This window comes from Dasypus novemcinctus, chromosome 23 (assembly GCF_030445035.2).
Source record: "Dasypus novemcinctus isolate mDasNov1 chromosome 23, mDasNov1.1.hap2, whole genome shotgun sequence".
Lineage (NCBI taxonomy): Eukaryota > Metazoa > Chordata > Mammalia > Cingulata > Dasypodidae > Dasypus > Dasypus novemcinctus.
In genome coordinates, this window is record NC_080695.1 from 68,522,973 (window position 1) to 68,541,751 (window position 18,779).

Here is an 18,779-nt window from a genome sequence, read left to right on the forward strand (position 1 = left end):
GGGCGGGCCTCAAGGCCGGCTTCCTCGCGCGCTCGGCCGGCCGCACCGTCGTCGCCGCCGCCGCCGCCGCCGCCTCAGACCGCGGGCGCTTCGTTGTCACGAGCCGGAGCGGTGGGGGGACGAGGCACGGGGGGGCGGGGAAGGAGTCGAGAGGCTCGAGGCTCCGGCTCGCGGAGACCTCGGCGCCCGCGTCACGTGCCGCTCGGCCGGCTAATGAGAGGCGGCGGGCGCGGTGACGTCAGAGCAGCGGCGTGGCCGCTGACAGCAGGCCCTCATCACGTGGTCCGGCCCACTCCAATGGGCGGTGTCGGGGGGGTGGGGACCCGAGGTTCCCGGCGGCCTGTGCGGCGGCGGTGGTTGGGTGGTAAGATGGCGACTGTGAATCTGCGGCTCGGCGATTTGGTGTGGTGAGTCCCGGCGACCGGGGGCGAGCGAGGTGCCGGGGTGCTGACCCCTGGGCGTGGGGTTCACGGTCGGCCCCGGAGCTGCCTTTTTATAATGCTCTCTAGGCCGTGCAGAGAGGGGAAGAGGAGGTGCCGGCGCTGGGAGCGACGCCGGGCGGAAGGGGCAGCCCGGCCCCGGGGGACTGAGGCCGAGGGTGGCCGCCACGGGCCCGGCTCTGAGCTCCGAAGCCGCCCGTGGGAGGGCTGCGCTCCCGGCCCGGACGTAGGCGGCCACCGTGAAGGGAGTCTTCGGCGCCCCGCAACTTCCGCGGCCACTGGGTCCCCGGGGTCTTGCTGGGGCTCCCTGGAAAGCAGGACAACCAGGGAGTCCGCGGGGCCAGCTTGCCAGGCAGGCGCGTCCAAACGCGCGTTGTGATGAGACCGACTTGTGCGGGCGGCTCGACCGGGAGTGTCGAAACTGGACTACTGGCGCCTCTTTGTGAAGAAATGGAGGGGGTACTTCTTCTTTACCAGAGAAGGCTTGGCACTGAACCTTTTTGGGTACCTTTTTGGCCTACTTCTGTGTCCCAGACAAGCACCCGAACCAAGACTGATTGTCACCGCCTCCCTCGTTCTCGACCCACTGGAAGGTTTCCATTAGCATTTGTCAAAGTTGGGTTGGTCTTGTAGTGAATTAAAGCAGATTTCGGAAAGGGAAGTCTGTGTTTACGGAAGAACTGCCGTGCACCCGCCCTTCACTGGGAGACTGGACAAGTGTCTCTTGGTTTTGTTGTTCTATGTCCCCTGTCATCAGAAGAGCACCTACCTTGCACATATGCATATATGATTTTGCATTCATTTCGTGGGTTTGAGGCCCTCATGGGCCCAACCGTGGAATTCAGATTAAGAACTCCAGTTTGCCAGCTTTTTTCCTGGCACTTGAGGGTGCAGATTTGGGAAAATAAATTGCAGGTTGCAGGTTGAATGGGTTGAAGGAGATGGATTGGTTTTCCCAAGGCAAGTGCTGACTCTGTTGTGTTTTCTCTAGGGGGAAACTCGGCAGGTATCCTCCTTGGCCGGGAAAGGTGAGTGTTTTGATACTAAAGGAAGGCATCTGAAGTTGGGTTTGAGGGTGTGGGTAATGTAAGATGCATTTCCCTGGAATTCTAGCATTATTTTAGTAAAACTAGGCCTATTTAAATAACATGTTCAGAATCTTTTTTCTGAGATATCACTTCATTTAGAAAAAGCAGTATAAATCAAGTCTGCAGCATTTGTTTTTTGAATCAAAGATGATTGTGGTGAAACCCTTTTTTTTTTTAAAACTCTGGAAACCGATCCTAATTTGAATTTACCTTTATGCTTAAATTTAACGAGAAACTACCCAGGAAGAGAGAAATCTAAATATTAGTTAAAAAGGCAAAGTATTTTTGTCCGAAGTTTAAATTTTCTTTTCATCTTTTCATATATGCTTGTTCCCATGTATCTTTGCAAAAGTTGACATTCTAGATCCTGCACAAGGTGATCCATCATAGCTTTCCAAATGTTCTGTTTTTATATTCTTGGTAGCAGTCCAGTAAATATCTTAAGACTCTCTTTGGAATGTGGCATTTTCTGTGCCTCTTATCCTTTCTTTTTACTGTTACTTGTCTCATAAAGTCTACCTGCACAAGAAAGCTTTTTATTTGTTTGTTTGCTTTTTGGATTTGTTTGTTTGTTTGTTTTGAGGTACCAGGGCCAGGGGTTGAACCCAGGACCTCGTACGTGGGAAGCCAGTGCTCAACCACTGAGCCACATCAGCTTCCTTGAGTGGGTTTTATCATTTGTTTTTTTTGTTGTTTGTTTTTGTTTTTTTCCGGGGGTACCAGAACCAAACCTAGGACCTCCCATGTGGGAGGTGGGCTCTTAACTGCTTGAGCCACATCTGCTCCCGGTTTTTTTCATTTGTTTGCTTGTTTGTTTTTTTGTTTTTAGGAGGCACCAGAAACTGAACCCAGGACTTCCCATGTGGGAAGCAAGTGCTCAACTGCTTGAGCCACATCCACCCACATAAGAAGTGTTTTTAAGAACGTTTTCAGCCTTACTTCATTGATGAGACAGGATCACGTTGGGGAGGATATGCAGATTTTAGTTTGAGCCGTTTTTAAAATGGAGCCACAGCAGTATAAGGGATATGGTGTCTGCTGAATACAGTGCAACATGGTAGGTATAGGACACCTTTAGAATGTTTGCACATTTCCACACTTATCAGTAGAAAAGTGCCAGATTTGGACTTGTACTAGGCCCTGGGTTCTTTTTTTTTTAATACACATTCCTCATTTTATTTATTTTTTCTTACCAATTCATAATTATGGAAAATTACTTTCTAATGGGCTGCTGTGTTGCCATTCTACCTCTTCTTTTTGTTGCCCAGATTGTTAATCCACCCAAGGACTTGAAGAAACCACGCGGAAAGAAATGCTTCTTTGTGAAATTTTTTGGAACAGAAGATCAGTGAGTAGTCCTTACCAAGAGTTTCTCTTTGCCTTTGTGTGGATGTTATCTTGGGCCTGAGCTGCTCTGAGGATATTCTAAGGGACCTTGGCTCACTCTTTCCTGTAGCTTATAAGAATAGCTTATCCTTCTGGCTTCACACCTAAACAAAAGGTGCTGCTATTCTTATCTCACAGAAATTGTCATGAGCAACTCTCCTGGGGCTGGTGACAATTTCAGTCAGGTAAGAACCTTCTAAATATGCTAGTCACAATCAGTTAGTTTATCACATCTCTCTTTTTTTTTTTTTTAAAGATTTATTTTTTTATTTATTTAATTCCCCTCCCCTCCCCCGGTTGTCTGTTTTCTGTGTCTTTTTGCTGCGTCTTGTTTCTTTGTCCGCTTCTGTTGTCGTCAGCGGCATGGGAAGTGTGGGCGGCGCCATTCCTCGGCAGGCTGCTCCCTCCTTCGTGCTGGGCGGCTCTCCTTACGGGCGCACTCCTTGCGCGTGGGGCTCCCCTACGCGGGGGACACCCCTGTGTAGCAGGGCACTCCTTGCGCGCATCAGCACTGCGCACGGGCCAGCTCCACACGGGTCAAGGAGGCCCGGGGCTTGAACCGCGGACCTCCCATGTGGTAGACGGACGCCCTAACCACTGGGCCAAAGTCCGTTTCCCATCACATCTCTCTTTACTTCAGTCCATAGGCACTTCCTATTATAAGAGCTTTGTTTGGTCGTCTTTTAATGACTGCATAACTTTGTGGTTCATGCCATGTAATATAGAATGGAAACTAAAATTTTATTTATCTTAATAAAAGTAATAGTTTAGTCTTGTTTTCTTTTATAAAACTAGGTTATTTGCCCTAACTGTAACTGTAAAGCTTTTTAACTAGAATAGAGTTGAGGAAACTAGGACATTAATTTGAGATTGAGATTCTTTGACATGACTCTCCAAGGCCATATAAGAAGCCAATGAAGAAAAGAGTGTGTATTACCTAAGTATCCTGTAATTTGTTTAGCTTTCTCATCACTACATCAAGGTTATTATCTGGGTCTAGTAAATGGTTTGAGGTCTAAGTAGTTGTAGTTCTATTTATTATTCTTAGAGGAGAATGTGGCCTTAGGTTTGGAAAATGTAGTTTTTTTAATCTACCTAATACTGCATGGTTAAAATATGCATTCCCAGAAATCAGTGTAGTATATATGAAAACCCTTTATAAATGGTGTTCTTCATTCATTGAGGAGTTTATATGTTAGAGTACCTTTCTGGTTTCGTGTTTGATTGTATAACATGTTTCCCTTAACCACATGGATAATACCCTTATACCCAGCTGCCAGTTCTCTATCACAGACCAACTTAGCAGATTCAAGGAATACTTCAAGGAAGTCTCTGGCCACAGACACTCTAGAAGAGAGAATGTTTTCATAATGCCACAAATTCCATAAGAAAGACCATCCCAGTGCATAAGTCAAGTGTTGATTATTCATCCACACTCTGCATTGCTTGATTACAAAGGGAGCTCTCAGGAAAGCAAATGTTGTGATCCCAGCCTTCCAGAAGCTCACTTAGGTAGAAAAGACAGAACAGTTAGGTGGGATTAGGTGCAGAATGAGTGGTGGAGGTAATTACTAAAGAGTTCTGGAATAAGGAGTAATCAGTAGAGACCAGTGAGGTCAAAGAAGGCATGATGGAAGAGATGGAATTTGAATCAAGCTCTGGGGAATGGATAGAATTTGGACAGGCAGGAATAATAAGAGCATTCCAAGCAGTGGGGATACCATGAACAATGGCTGGGCTTCCTTTAGCCATCATGGGCAAGGAAAGACTCCTTGCTTGGAGTGAAGAACTTGTGCTTGGGAATAGTAGACAATATGGTTGGCCCAAGCTCAGTTAGCTAAATGAAGAGTTGCACAAATCTAAAACAAAAATGAGAACTCACATTAAGTGGGAACTTAACCAGATCCTAGGAGGCCTAAAAGCCACTATTCTGTTTAGAGTAAAAGGAAGAACATACAGAAAGGCTAGAAGAATAAACTGTGACCCCTGTGTTAACAAAATGCTAGTGATAGGTCACAGATAATTGGAGTTGAGTGCATTTCGCTTACTCAGGCAAGCAAGTAAAGCCAGTGTTAATGATGAGCTCACTGAACATGAATATAGGCTTGTGATGTTGGCAGTGGAGATGGGACAGTGATGTGATTTCTACTGACAAAAGTTCTCTGGGGCTTCATAAGCAGGTGGATACAGAGCAACTGCTAGATATATCTTTTAAACTCCTTTGATGGAGTTCCACATAAAAAGCTATTTAAAAATGAGGTCTCCAAGGGGCTAACATGCTATGCTTTTATGAGTAGGCAGTTGACTTAGAGAAAGGAAACAAAGGGACAAGATCTACAAGCACTTCTCTGAGGGGAGATGGGTTCCTTGGTGATAGGTATTAAGGCAAATTTTGTTTCGTGTCTTTATACTTTCTTGAAGGTAAAACTCTTCAAATGGACAGGTAGCATGAAATTACTTTGGGATAGGGGCTTTGGATTTGTTACCTGCCTAATGTGCATTCTGATATGGAATCAGGTCTTGATTTGGCTGGGCAAGCTGCTTCACCTTGCTAAGACTTTGTCCTCATGCAGGTGTGGGGGTAATGCCCCTACTTTGTAGTTGTGGAGAAGTGGGATCATTTTTGTATGTTGTGGTTTGGTACAGCAGCTGCTCAGCAAATATCAGGTGAGAGTATACATCTGAGGGGGAAAGGTAGTGAATTTTAACAGAAACAGGAGCCTTTAAGGAAAAGAGACAGACTATGCCCATGAGAGTTTGCGTTTTTGTGGGGGGGTGGGGGGGGTGTATGTGTGTTTGAAAAGAAAGGAATCTGAGAGTCGGAGATTCCTAAGGAGTAAAGCTTTGAACACAAAACAGTACATTATCCCACCTGTATGTTAAATTATAATGTGCTTCGGCAGGAATACTACATGCAGTTCGGTTCATACTTCCAAAAGGGTCTGAGGAAACCAGTCGAGATCCAGAGAACGGGACTGAGTCAGACAAAAGAGTAGGACTCTTTCAGGTGGAAAAGCAGAGACTGGTAAAAGAGCCTAATCAGAATTGACAAAATCATGAATGACCTTAAGGAGGTAAACATCGACTTGTTCATAAACCCTCAAACATTTTGGTGAAGAGCACCTTGAGTGGAATAGAGGATGCATGAATCTGTTCAGGACAAATGCAAGGAATACTATATGAAACATTTAGGAGGTGGTACAGACAGGAAGTGCAAGAGAATTTTTTATAACCACAGTGGTTATAGAAGATGCTAGATTCTACCTGATCTTAAACATTTGATACCAGGAAGAGGGGTATCTGCTCCTGGCACATCCTGGAGTAGGGGCTCTCTTTTGGTTACTGGATCCTGAGCTGAATAGACAGGGTCTATATTCCCAAGAAATAGAGGATTTGGTCAGAAATGTTTAATTTCAGAACTGATTTACTACTTACAGGAAAAAAATAGAGCAATTTTTTATATCAAGAAGGACCTTTACTAAAGAATAAAAAGGGTGACTTTTAAGACAGGGTGTATGATTTCAAACTTGCAGAAAACTTTGCTCTCCCCTTCCCTATCAAAGCATGTAACAGATTGTGATAGTGTTGACATCCCACTGTTGGAATTAGGGCTTCCTGGGGGGAGGGGGGAGGGGAGTTGGGGGAGGACTTAGCAAGATAGCTGGATTGTGCTCTCAGAGCCCTGGCCGCCAAGGCAGAAATTGGCCACCATCATTTTAAGAATGATTTTCTTGGAATGCAGAGGAAAGAGTAACTTCAGCATAACTCTGCCACTTCCACCAGGTGACCACATCCAAAGAGTCTCAGGTACCCAGGGGTCTGTCTTGAGACCTAATCAAGGACAGTTACCCATGGAGTAGAAACTGAGCTCAGGGTTTAACAGCTTTGTCTCTGGCCATGGATGGCAGAATGGAAGGGGAGCTTATTAGTTTGGAGGTGCCAGGCAAACTAGGGGTAGATCTGAAATGACTGCCTGAGAGCTCCCACAATAGTCTTCACATCTCATCCACAACAGCTGTCTCAGGAAATGGGTCACCTAGTTGTTCTGGTTCTCATTTTCTAACAAAAAGAAGCTGAGAAGGAGTTTTAAGGAATTAAGGATTTAAGTGCTAAGATGTCCAGGATCCCAGCTCAGGGTACTTTTTACACCAGGCCATCTTCCATAGACAAGGTGGGAAAGTTCTGGCTGGGTGTGAGGTGTCAGTACTAAGAGAACACTTCTAGAAAAATCTACTTACAAGCACATCAGCTTGGAACCATGTGGGCATCTCTTTTTCTTTTCACCCACTTTGCCTACATCCGGCACTGTGTCATAGCTGGAGAATAGCGCCAAGTAGATAGGGAGGGTCAGATAGTTGGACTGATATCTGTTAACAGATATTTGGGCTGAGACAGCACTGTCACTAGGCCAGGGTTGAACAGTAGCTCTCCTGGTGAGCTGAGTGGTTTCTCTCCTTCCAGCAGCAGCTCCTGTCCTGGTGGTGACTCTCTTCATAGTTGATGCATCATGCTCCAGTAGCAGGTGTCATGTAACGGAATTTTAGAAACGGGTACAAAATGAAGTTGTGGGCCCCGATGGCATAGGCAGTGCAGCTTGAAAACTTTGTCCTGCTTCGGGAAATCTGTATCCTGTATCCTTGAAAAGTTTTCAATTTTGGAAACAAAATCTTCCACATCTGTCTTATCAGCAAGTCTTTGTTGATGGCTGCATGGTAATCGTTGCTTGAAATTAACTGAGACATTCCAAATTTTTTTTCCCTTGGTGCTTTTATATCTAAGTAGTTTAGACTTGGACCTATAATACCTCAATAATTCTCAACCTTGAATGGTTAAAAAAAAAACAAACAAGGAAGGCATAGAAATTATTTACTAAGTTCTATTCACCAAATCCAGATGCAGAGGCCAACGCACAACTTCGGACCTGGGTCTTTGGACTATGCTCACATGTCATCGTCGTCGCCCTCTTCCGCTCCCTCTCTCCTTCTCCTCTCCCTGTTAGCTTGAGGGCTTCAGCCCAGGTCTGTGTTTCTGTGTGAAGTGTGAAGCACATGTTAAGGGTGTTTCAGATTGTTCATTGACTGACATCTTTAGTATGGTATGGTTTTAATTTAAGGGGAGAGCAGGTGAGAGTGACAAAAGATTTTGAAAACGTGGGGTTTTAGTTCAGTTTGCATGGGGTATGTAATCTGCGGGTTGCTTAGTGGAAGTTCTGTCTAAACAAGTGAAAAAAATGTGTAGTAAGCATCTTGGGTATAGAAGGCAGGTGTACAGCATTGGGCAGTGTTGCTGGTGCAGTCACACAGCAGATAGGCAGTAGTTACCCACCTGGAGCAGACCCACTAGCAGGGAAGTCACAGGAAGCTACCAGAACAGCCTGTGTTCTACAGCCTTTGTTATTGACATGTTGTTGTTTTGAAAGTAATACATGTCCTATTGTTCCAAAGAATATATATCCATGTATAAATAGTGTAACCTTTCCATTTGTCCCAGTTCTTCAGCCACCCAGTTCCAGTTCCCCCCACTCACAGGCCTCCTCCTATACCAGTTTCTTGTGTGTCTCTCATGAGATACTGTATACATAATTAAGAAGATAGATATTCCTTTTTCCTCACTTTTATATAAAAAAGTGAACAGACCACACATGTTGCTCTGCATCTTGCTTGCCCATTTAACCAAATATGTCAAGGAACCTTCCATTTTGTTCTTTGTGAAGACTTCACAAAATCCCATTGTTATAGTGTGTGCTGTGATTTGACTAGTCCCCCACTGATGGCCAGTTAGCTGGTTTTCAGCCTGTTACTCCTACACATAATGTGTAATTAACTTCCCTCTACATAAAAGCAGCCTCTTAATTTACACATAACTTTACTAAACTTGATGTTTCTAACTTCCCAGCCTACAACAAACTGGCCGGTCAAAAGGTAAGCTCTGGCCAGTTATGGTGAAGAGGGTGTGAGGAAATTACAAGTTACAGCTCTTATCAAGGAAAGAAACCAAACGTCAGTTAAAAAGCAAAGAACAGAGAAATGGAAAACCTTTACAAAGCAGAGCTTTTTAGGTATCTGCTAACCCAGAGGTGGGCCACACAGCCCCTCCTCACCATGCCTGGAAGGCATCATTTACTCAGTGATTATTGAGCACCGTTTGCATGCCAGGCCAGCTGCTGTGGCTCAGTGGGTCGCAGAGTATTGCATTATTGAAGCTCAAGCTGTAAAGTGTACCCTCTAAGAGAAGACAGCAGTTTTGCCGTCAGCCTTCTAAAGAAAATATTTCTTTTCAGTCGGCCAGAATGATTTCCGTTTCCAGAGGTGATCCTCCTAGGGCTCTGGCAGGCTAGTGCTCTGTTTGCTGGTTTTCTGGTGTGACAGGATGCTTCTCTGACAACAGGTTGATTTCTTAAGGAGATTAGCCTTTTTTTTTTTTTTTTTTTTTTTTGCAGGTATCCCCTTGAAATCACATGCATGCTATCAGTTTATTTAGCAAACTTTTGGTTTTTCAAAGCTGATATAATACAGAGGAAAATTTCTTTTTAGTATCTGAAATTCCAGTCTTTGAGGGGAGTGAGATTTTGGTGGTACTGTTCCTTCTCAGAGAAATTAGTAATCCATTTAAAATGCTTAAAACAAAATTGGTTCTTCCTCCACAGATGTCCTCACCTTTCCATTTATTCTAAATCAGGGATTCATGTGAGTTTAAGACAGTGGGAGACAGAGGGATGGCAGTAGCTAACAGTGGGTAAGACTTGTGATTCTTGGAGTCTTCTGTCCCATCTCAAGGGGCTCCACAAAATCACCCTGGTGATCTTATACTGGAAACTCATGCAGTTCTCAGCTCTTGACCTGAAGCTCCCAGAAGGGTGATGCCTGTCCTAAGGCCGTGGCCCCTTAAGTAGGCTTCATCACTGACCGGGTGTCATCTCAGAGCCACCAGTTAGTATGGCAGCTTAACTTGCCTTTCGAGGCGTGTCCAGCTTTGCGTCTAATTGCCTCTAGTACTGTTCTTTGGGAAACGCTGTAAAGCCAAGCAGAGACAAGAGGGTCGATTCAGTGATATATTTCCCAGAAAATGTGGGGTTGAAAATTCCATGTTTTTTCTCCCTGTGTGATTGGATCCTGTGGCTCCATCCTGTCAAATTTCCCTAGAAAGATACCTTCTTAACTCACCTGGTTGGAGCTTTACACCAGTGAGACCAACAACTCTGTCCCTTTTCATCATTTTTTCTCTTAAGTTTTGTTTAGCCATAGAGAGCATGCTTAGTCCTGGTTTGCAATCTTGCATTTACAGGCTGACAGTCCCAGGGCTGTTGTGTTCACACAGACCTATCATTACCAACAAGTAGCTATTGGTGGATCAGTAGCATTGTTTATATGGACACAGGTTAGTGCTTGTACTCTTGTTAGTGAATATTCCCTAGCTTTCTCTAAAGGAAAGAGCCCTGAGTTAATGTGATAGCTCAGTTTTGTTATCTTTAGCCTGACCCACTTTTCTGAAGGTTATATCCTGAAACCTGTAAGTATTATAGGATAAAGCATATATAAATTGATAGCTTGCCAAGACTGTAAAATTCTTTCCTTTTTACTTGGAGTCCGTAAGCCAACAGCCATCTAAGGAAACTCCAGACAGAGTCTGATTGCATTGTCAGGTTAGTTTGGTAGGCCAGGCAGTCCAGAATTGAAAACTGGCTGCATTTTTCACATTCATGTGTTAGACATTGATTGTAGAAATTAAAAATAAAATATCAGAGGAGTGTATTTGTCTACCTTAAATTTCAAGGAGAAGTTTGGTTTTAAAGCCCTCCTTTTGTGACTGCTTCCTCATTCCAAACCATGTGCCACATTTTTTGCATGGTTTAGTAGCCATGGATACACATATTTATAAGAGCAGCATTTTCGAGATTTTGCATTTCTTTCCCCTGGGAACATTCCCTGATCCTCACTTGATTTGACAGATCATAAATCTGGTTCAAGTTGTTGGCAGGCAGCAAGTGCTGTATTGCCCAATAATGCTGCCACAGGTAGCACCACAATAATGCTTCCATGTGCCCTGATTCCCAGGGGTCTGTGAGCAACCATTTGTACTGTGAGGTGAGAAGCAGCAGGTTGGACTTGGCTGGGCATTGAAGGCTGGGGAATGAAAGCAGAATAAACTGCCTGCAACTGTGATTGGTTTCATTTGTGTTTGTTGCCATTGTGCTGCTAGACTTGTTTTTTAAAAAATCTCTTAGGCTCCAGAGTTTGGAATAGTTGATGCATGTTTTGAAAAAAATCATGCAGGCCTGTTTCAAATGGATATTTGCATTTCTGTTCAGGTGAGGTCTTTGATTCTTTCAGGTATATGTTGTGTGGATGATACCCTTTTCTGTATTTGTTTCCTGCTAGTGCCTGGATCAAAGTGGAACAGCTAAAGCCATATCATGCTCATAAAGAGGAAATGATAAAAATTAACAAGGGTAAAAGATTCCAGCAAGCTGTGGATGCAGTAGAAGAGTTCCTAAGGAGAGCCAAAGGGAAAGATCAGGTGAGACATGCAGTCATTTTCATTTTATGCCAGTGCCAGACTGGTTATTTTTATGTCATAACTAACATTAAATGTCACCCAATCCCAAGACTTTATTCTTAGGAAATGCCAAGGGGTCAGTGTTTTGCTTCATCAGCTTGCATCTCCATGCATGTGGCTAACCTTTCTGGAAAAGGTTGTTGTTCTTAAGAAAGGCGCTTTGACCCAGGAGAAGTATCTTGACTTATGGAAAGAGCACAGCCTCTGGATATACTGGCTGGATTTAAACCCCACTGCCTAGCTTTGGGACCTTGGGCAGGTGGCTTGATTTTGCTTTTTCAAGTACAGATGACAGCAGCACCTGTATCATAGGGGTGCTGTGAGGCTAACTCATACCATGCTCTTAAAGCAGTGCCTGGCACGTGTCATTGGTGGCTGCTGTGGTTATTATTATTGTTATTAAACTTTCAGACATCATCCCACAATTCTGCTGATGACAAGAGTCGGCGTAATTCCAGTGAGGAGAGAAGTAGGCCAAACTCAGGTGATGAGAAGCGCAGACTGGGCCTCTCTGAAGGGAAGGTGAAGAAGAGTATGGGAGAAGGAAAGAAGAGGGTGTCTTCAGGCTCTTCAGAGAGAGGCTCCAAATCCCCTCTGAAAAGAGCCCAAGAGCAAAGTCCCCGGAAGCGGGGTCGGCCCCCAAAGGATGAAAAGGTTTGTTTTACCTCTTCACTTCTGCAATTAGTGGCTTCCTTTTTTATCAGCTAGAGTTGAGCACTACAGTCTGCCTCGGCTCACTGAGAAGGTGTAGGGTCCTATGCTAAGGGCTGCCCTTAAGAATCTTAGACTAAGTTGAGAGGCATGGCCTGGATGTCCAGGCACAAACTAAGAACACAAGGCAGTAAGCAGTCTGTGTTCAAGCCGATGGTCAAAACGGTATATATGCAAGGGCTGGTATGGGATACCTAGCAAGAAGGCATTCCAAAGCTGGAGGGTACTGCCTGAGAGAGGCTTGATGTTGGAGTGTAGAGTCTCAGTATATTTAGAGGACGATAAGGAGAGTGGGGAGAGAAAAGTAGGTTGTAACTGGTTTGTGGAGGGTCTTGAAGGTCTCGTTTAGCAGCTTGAGCATCGTCATGGAGTCAGTGGAGGCCTTTAAGGTTTTGAGCTGGTTGTTATATTGGCAGTATGATCCAAGCTATGTTAATAAGACAAAGCTACAGTCATTGAAGGCAAAGAAGAAAGGTTCAAAACTAAATTAGAAGGCTGACCCCAGGTGTATATTCATAAGGAGCTCTGCTTGAATGTGATTGCTAATGTTAAAAGGAAATATGTGAGACACTTCAAAGAAAGTTCATACGATTTGGCAATTGGTTATATAAGGGATGAATGAGAAAAGGGAAATGAAAATGATTTCAAGCTTCATGCCTGTGAAAATGGTGATACTTTTCTTAATAGAGTGGAGTCAGGAAACAGAGCCCACTTACAGGGAAAGAGGCCGGTTCTGTTCTGGATGTGATGACTTTGAAGTGATGTCTAGAGAGCCAAAGAGGCTGGGGTAATACCAAGAGTGGAAATACTGTTTGGAAGCCATTATGTAAAGAGAATAGTTGAATCCATGAAACTGGATGAGATTTGTTTCAGGAAAGTAAGGAGGAAGAAAAGCTTAGATTAGGAGACTACTTCGCAGAGAAAACATTAGGCCTCAAAGAGCCAGCAACATTGAATAAAGTAGAAATAATGTATCTCTTCCTTTCTTTCTGAAAAAGACTCTTTAGATCAAGTGTCTTAGAGGCCCAGTGGGGAGAATTTTGAGATGAAGGGTGAGGGAGAGGTGGTTGGTGTCAGGAATGCAAGGAAGATGGTTACAGCCAGGTAAAGGGAATTGAAGCCAGATGGCTGGCAGAGCAGCTGGGCAATGAGGCCATGGGTGAAACTCTAGACATCAGACCAAGGCTCACACACTTCAGACACCAGCAAGGTGGGCAGGGAATGAGTCTGAGAGCAGCTGACAGAAGTAAGCAGCAGCAGGACTCCAGCATGGCACCCAGCCTCTTGGCACCCAGTGGTGGGGTGGCCAGGCAAGCTGCCTGGGGAGGTCATACCCCAGACACGGGGTTCCAGCCAGCCATTGCCCGCTTGTCTGGTTTTTCTCAAGAGAAGCTGGAAATATCTATATTTACATGAAAGGTTCCAGTTTTAAATATTAGGAGCTAATTCAAATTTTAAAAACTTTATGGATACAAAAAGCATTTCTGAGCTAGATGCAGCCTATGGGTTAGTGAAAGTCCTTTTCCTTGTGAAAAGACCTGAAGCAAAGGGCAGAGATGAGAGTGGAACTTGGTGGCAGTAACAGCCCTAAGTAACTGAGGACAGGTAAACATCAGCCTAAAAGGGAGAAGACTTGAAAAAACTGCCAATGGCAGTGCAGAAAGAACATTCCAGGGAGTGTTGAGCTACTTTGGTAATGTGAATTTTTGGCTTTTATTTCTTGGGGGTCCAAAAGGAATCTGGGCTGCAAGGTTTTCTACTATTTTCCAAGTTTGTTTTGCCTTGTATCTTAAGCCCTGAGTCTCACTGAGTCTTTCTTTGCCTGCCCTGGAGAGAAACTACTTCATTTTGGATAGAGGGAAGTCTAAAGGAGAAGTTAGGACCAAGGGCCCTGAATTGAATCATGACTCCATGATTTGCTGCTGCTTTGTGACCTTTGCCTCAGTTTCCTCAGCTGATTGTTGGAAATAATAATCATACTTACCTCCTAGGTTCCTTGCAGGAAATAAAAGAATAAGACAGGCAAAGCTCTAAGAACAGTGCCTGGGATATATTAAGCACCTGCTCAGTGTTGTTTGCATTTGTTATTTTGCGAGCGGCAGCCAGCAGTACAGTGAGAGCTAGACAGTTCTAGTTCAATTGCAGAGGCTGCTGCCGGGTTTTCTACTAGGGAGCCCTCTCAAAAGCTCCCAATAAAAAGCAGTTCACCGTCGAATCTGAATTACTAATTTGAGGAGTGGTAAGATTTCTGCTTCTGTTGCTCAAAGCCAGGTTTCAGCCCAGGGTCTCTATCTGCCTGACTCTTTGAGGGATCCTTTCTACTCACTCTTCATGCTTGACCTGACCTGTAGTGAGAGGATTCTTCAGCAAGGAGGAAACAGCTGGCTAGTGGTGTTTACCCCAATCCCAGGCAGCCATTTCAGTTCTGACTGTTGGTCTTCAGCCCCTTCAGAGAGACAGGGAATCACGCCTGGACTTTGGAATTCTGGTGCGTTTTCCAGTCTAGTATATGCTGTGGCCTGAAGACTGTGTGTGTTGCTCTAGTGATTGTCATTGGCTGGTGAGCTCCTCTTGGAGTCGGTGAGGAGTAACATAGGCTGACAAATGGACAGAGCCCCAGATAATTACCATTTTTGGGGCATAATCTCATGTCCCATGTGGATTAACAGCAAAGGCCGACCTTGATCATGACTGCATCAGTGAAATGAAGGAGGGAAAGGCTTTCTTAGGAGAGCTGTGCAGAGCAGTGCTCACTCTCCTTCGGTTCTCATTCCCTAGTCCTGAGTTGGGAAGTGCAGCTCGGCAGAAGCCATCTTGACAGGAGCAGTTTGTAAGTCCAATAGCTGTCCTAGAAGTTCACGCTGCCAGCGAGGGTTTGGGAAGCAAGAACTTTAGTTACCGCTCCCAGACCCAGAACTGTATCCTCCTCCTCACTCGCATTCTGTCGTTAGAGCCTTAGGTAATTTGCTGAAGCTGGGCTCTGTTCCATATAGCTGTGCAGCATTGCCACTATAGCCTTGTGTGGCCGTTAACATTAAAATGAATTTAGGTGAAGTACCATTTAAAAATTCAGTTCTTCAAACTAACCAGTTTCAGGGAATTGAGGGTGACTTGACAAATGGCTGCCATATTAGACAACACAGAGAGAAAACATTCCCATCACTGCAAGTTCCTTCGGACTGCACTGCAGTGGTCCTCTTTTCTTAACAAGACCTCTATGTTCAATAACTATTTGTTGGGCAGCCTTACTTTAGGCCAGATATCTAAAGAGAAAGCAGTGTAAAGGCTAGACAAGGCCCCTCTCATGTTCATTTCAATAAATATTGAACACCTGCTCTGTGCCCAGCATAGTTCCTGGCCCAGGGTATAAAGAAAATTGGCAAAGTTCTTGCTTTCAGAGAACTTACTTATCATGACTTGACCCTGGAGCCAAATTCCCTGTGACCTTGGGCAAGGCTACTTAAGCATTCTCTTGCCTCAGTATCCTCCCTAAAATGGAGACAATAATAGTTCTGTCTCATGAAGTCATGAGGATGAAATGAACAGATAAGTAAATTAAGTATTTGTAATAATCGCTGCACATTGGGAGCAGATGTAGCTCAAGTGGTTGAGCACCTGCTTCCTAGATGTGAAGTCCTGGATTCAATCCCTCATACCTCCTAGGAAAAAAAAAACAAAAACAATTCTCATTGGGGAACAGATGTAGCTCAGTGGATGAGCACCTGCTTCCCACGTAGGAGGTCCTGGGTTCAATCCCCAGTACCTCCTTAAAAAAGTAAATGAAAAAAAAGTCTGCACAGAGTAAGCCTGATAAAAACATTCACTGTCATTATAATCATTATATTCTAAAGGGGGATGATAGAGTGAGGTCAGGTAAAGCCACTCTGATAAGGTAACATTTAAACAGTCTTAAAGTGAGAGGGTGAGCCAAGTAGATAACTGCTGGAAGAGCTTTCTCAGCAGAGGGAAAGAAAAGTGCAAAGGCACTGGGGTATTTTGCATGAATGCTTAGGATGTTTGGGGGATGAGGTGGAGGGTCAAGGGCATGTTAGTGAACTGGAGACTGGTAAGTCAGGGAAAGGAATAGAACATGACTTCAGAGATGAGGATGAGGTAGGGGTGACAAAACATGGATAGCCTTGGAGGCCGTGATGAACCTTTCAGCTTTGCTGAGTGAGATAGGAAGCCAGTGGAGGGTTTAGGCAGAGAAGTGACCTGATCCAACTTGATTTTTTAAAAGATCTCTCTGGCTGCCATGTAGAGCCAGACTAGTGGTCAAGGATGGAAGCAGATGGAATCAAGGATGACTCCAGAGATCTTGGTCTGGTAGAAAGGAGTGGCCATTTTCTAGGTTGGGAAGACTGCAGGTGAAACAGGTTAGGCAGGGGAGTTCCTTGTGGGGAGCAGGTATAGCCCAGTGGTTGAGCATCTGCTTCCCATGCCAGGGTTGTGGGTTCAATTCCTGGTACCAACTTAAAAAAAAAAAAGTTCATTGGGGGAATGTTGAGGCTCCCATGAGATACCCAAATAGAAATGGCAGTGTTCTTGGATTCAGACAGTCCTGGGTTCTACTTCTAGTTTCATCACTTAGTAGCTGTAAAATTGTGGGCAGATTGCCTCATTGGCTCTATGACGCTTTATTAGATTTTTTTTTTAAGAATAACAAATCAACTTTATTGATATATATTATTTTTAAAGCATACAATCAGTGGTATTTGATACAGTCACATAGTTGTGCATTCATCACCTTCAATTATTATTAGAGCATTTTCATTATTTCAATAATAGTAATAAACATAAACAGGTTTATTTGGTTTTATTTTTTGTTTTTGATATAGTATATTCCTAATGAAGCTGGTACTGTGTTCTTAATGTTCATTAATGCCATGAAGAATTTTCTCTGTCATTTGTTGACAACACTGGGGAATATATATAGTTGGACTAATTATCACCATCCTTGTGAAATTTAGGCATAAGAATACATTTTATTTCACAAATGGAAAGAAGGGCTCACTTTCTGTTGATGGGGAAAATTTGTGCTGTTTCCCCAAGTGAACATGGAACATCAGTCAGAAGTTGGCCTAGGGACCTTGGCTTGAACTCAGGCTTAGATGATGGAGCTCATTAGGGGTTTAGTTCAGTGTTGAATGGGATTTAACAGAGGCAAAGCATTGAAGAGGATCTCCCCGATTTGGGCCGTGGAGACATCTACTGGCGTGGCCGGTGTCCTGATGATGTGACCTTTCCCTCTGTAGGATCTCACTATACCTGAATCCAGTACCGTGAAGGGGGTGATGGCTGGACCGATGGCCACGTTTAAATGGCAGCCAACAGCAAGTGAGGTAATGAGCTCCCCTGTGGGCCAAGACAAGCCACGGTTTCAGAGCTGGTTTCCTGGAGTTACTATATGATGCACTTTTTCTTTTGGTTTTGTTTTATTCTGTTTTGTTTTGTTTTGTTCTGTTTTGTTTTGTTTTGTTCTGTTTTGTTTTGTTTTGTTCTGTTTTGTTTTGTTTTAGGAGGTACCAGGGATTGAACCTTGGACCTTGTACATGGGAAGCAGATGCTCAACCACTGAGCTACAGCCACTCCCGTGCTTTTTCTTTCATCCCCCTTTTCTTCTGTATGAAACTCCCCACCAACCCTCACCCCGTATCCACCCCCAAACTGTACAGAAGTATATGAGATGAAAAGTGAAAGTCTCTACCCTCCTGCATTATCACTGCTCAGTTTGTTTTATCCAGACCTTTTGTTATACCCAGTCACCCACTTACAGAATACATACCCATATATAACTATTGTGTTAGGATTGGGGTTGTTTTTCACAAAAGTGGGATTATTATACAAATGCTTGTCACCTAATATAAGTAGCCTTTCACTGTCTATATATACAACTTTGGTGTTTAGTAGCCACAAGTTATTTTATCCTTGGTGTGGATACAACATTCTGCTGTTACTGGGTGTAATTGGGAAAGTTCTCATAAATCCTGTAGTTGTTGGCACTTTATTTCTCTGTCAATATCAATCTTCATTAAGATTAGACCCTTAAGGTTCAGACACAAGTAGACCAAAACCCTAAAATTGGAAAAGAGGCTTGAGAATTGATTTGGCTTAGTCTGCTAGGTTATCTGAAGTGATCAGTAAATACTGAATTTTTAAAATGCTAGTATGTTTTTAATATTTTTCTCACAGTGTTGAAATAATTGATAAATCTACCTTTCAGAAACATCTCTTCTTTTACATTTGAAGCCAATTTTCCTCTAACTGGAATGGGGGTCATTTATAAGAGGCTCAGACCAACAGTGGGAAAAGAGTTTCCGGACAGTTGTAGAAGAGACCAGATCCCAGAGATGTTTCAGCTAGAGGAGAGTAGTTATCAGCAGAAAGAAGTGATCTTTTTTTGGAGGATAACTTCTTTAATCATTTTTTGATTTCAGCCTGTTAAAGATGCAGACCCTCATTTCCATCACTTCCTGCTCAGCCAAACAGAGAAGGTAATTTTTTCTTTGAGGTTGCTGATCCTTGGTCAGGGGCTGGCCAGAGGGGGAAGTGCTCTTGCATTGGAACCTTATCCTACTAGACTGAAAAGGTAGGATCT

At 43.9% G+C, this 18,779-nt stretch overlaps 1 protein-coding gene across 8 annotated transcripts in view; it reads left to right on the top strand.

Annotated features, from left to right (window-relative positions):
* The first annotated feature begins 243 nt into the window (after positions 1-243).
* The window catches only part of GLYR1 (glyoxylate reductase 1 homolog), a 36,700-nt gene continuing 18,164 nt past the window's right edge, over positions 244-18,779 (top strand). For 5 of the 8 annotated variants that reach the window (XM_004452202.5, XM_004452203.5, XM_058286531.2 and 2 more), the window contains exons 1-7: positions 291-407; positions 1,432-1,468; positions 2,797-2,876; positions 11,293-11,431; positions 11,882-12,124; positions 17,437-17,523; positions 18,619-18,675. In XM_004452202.5, coding sequence (XP_004452259.2) covers positions 298-407; positions 1,432-1,468; positions 2,797-2,876; positions 11,293-11,431; positions 11,882-12,124; positions 17,437-17,523; positions 18,619-18,675 — 753 coding nt within the window. In that variant the 5' untranslated portion in view covers positions 291-297. Of the gene's footprint in view, positions 408-1,431; positions 1,469-2,796; positions 2,877-11,292; positions 11,432-11,881; positions 12,125-17,436; positions 17,524-18,618; positions 18,676-18,779 lie in introns of all 8 variants that reach the window. The other 3 variants (XM_058286529.2, XM_058286530.2, XM_004452201.5) reach the window with 2 other exon arrangements.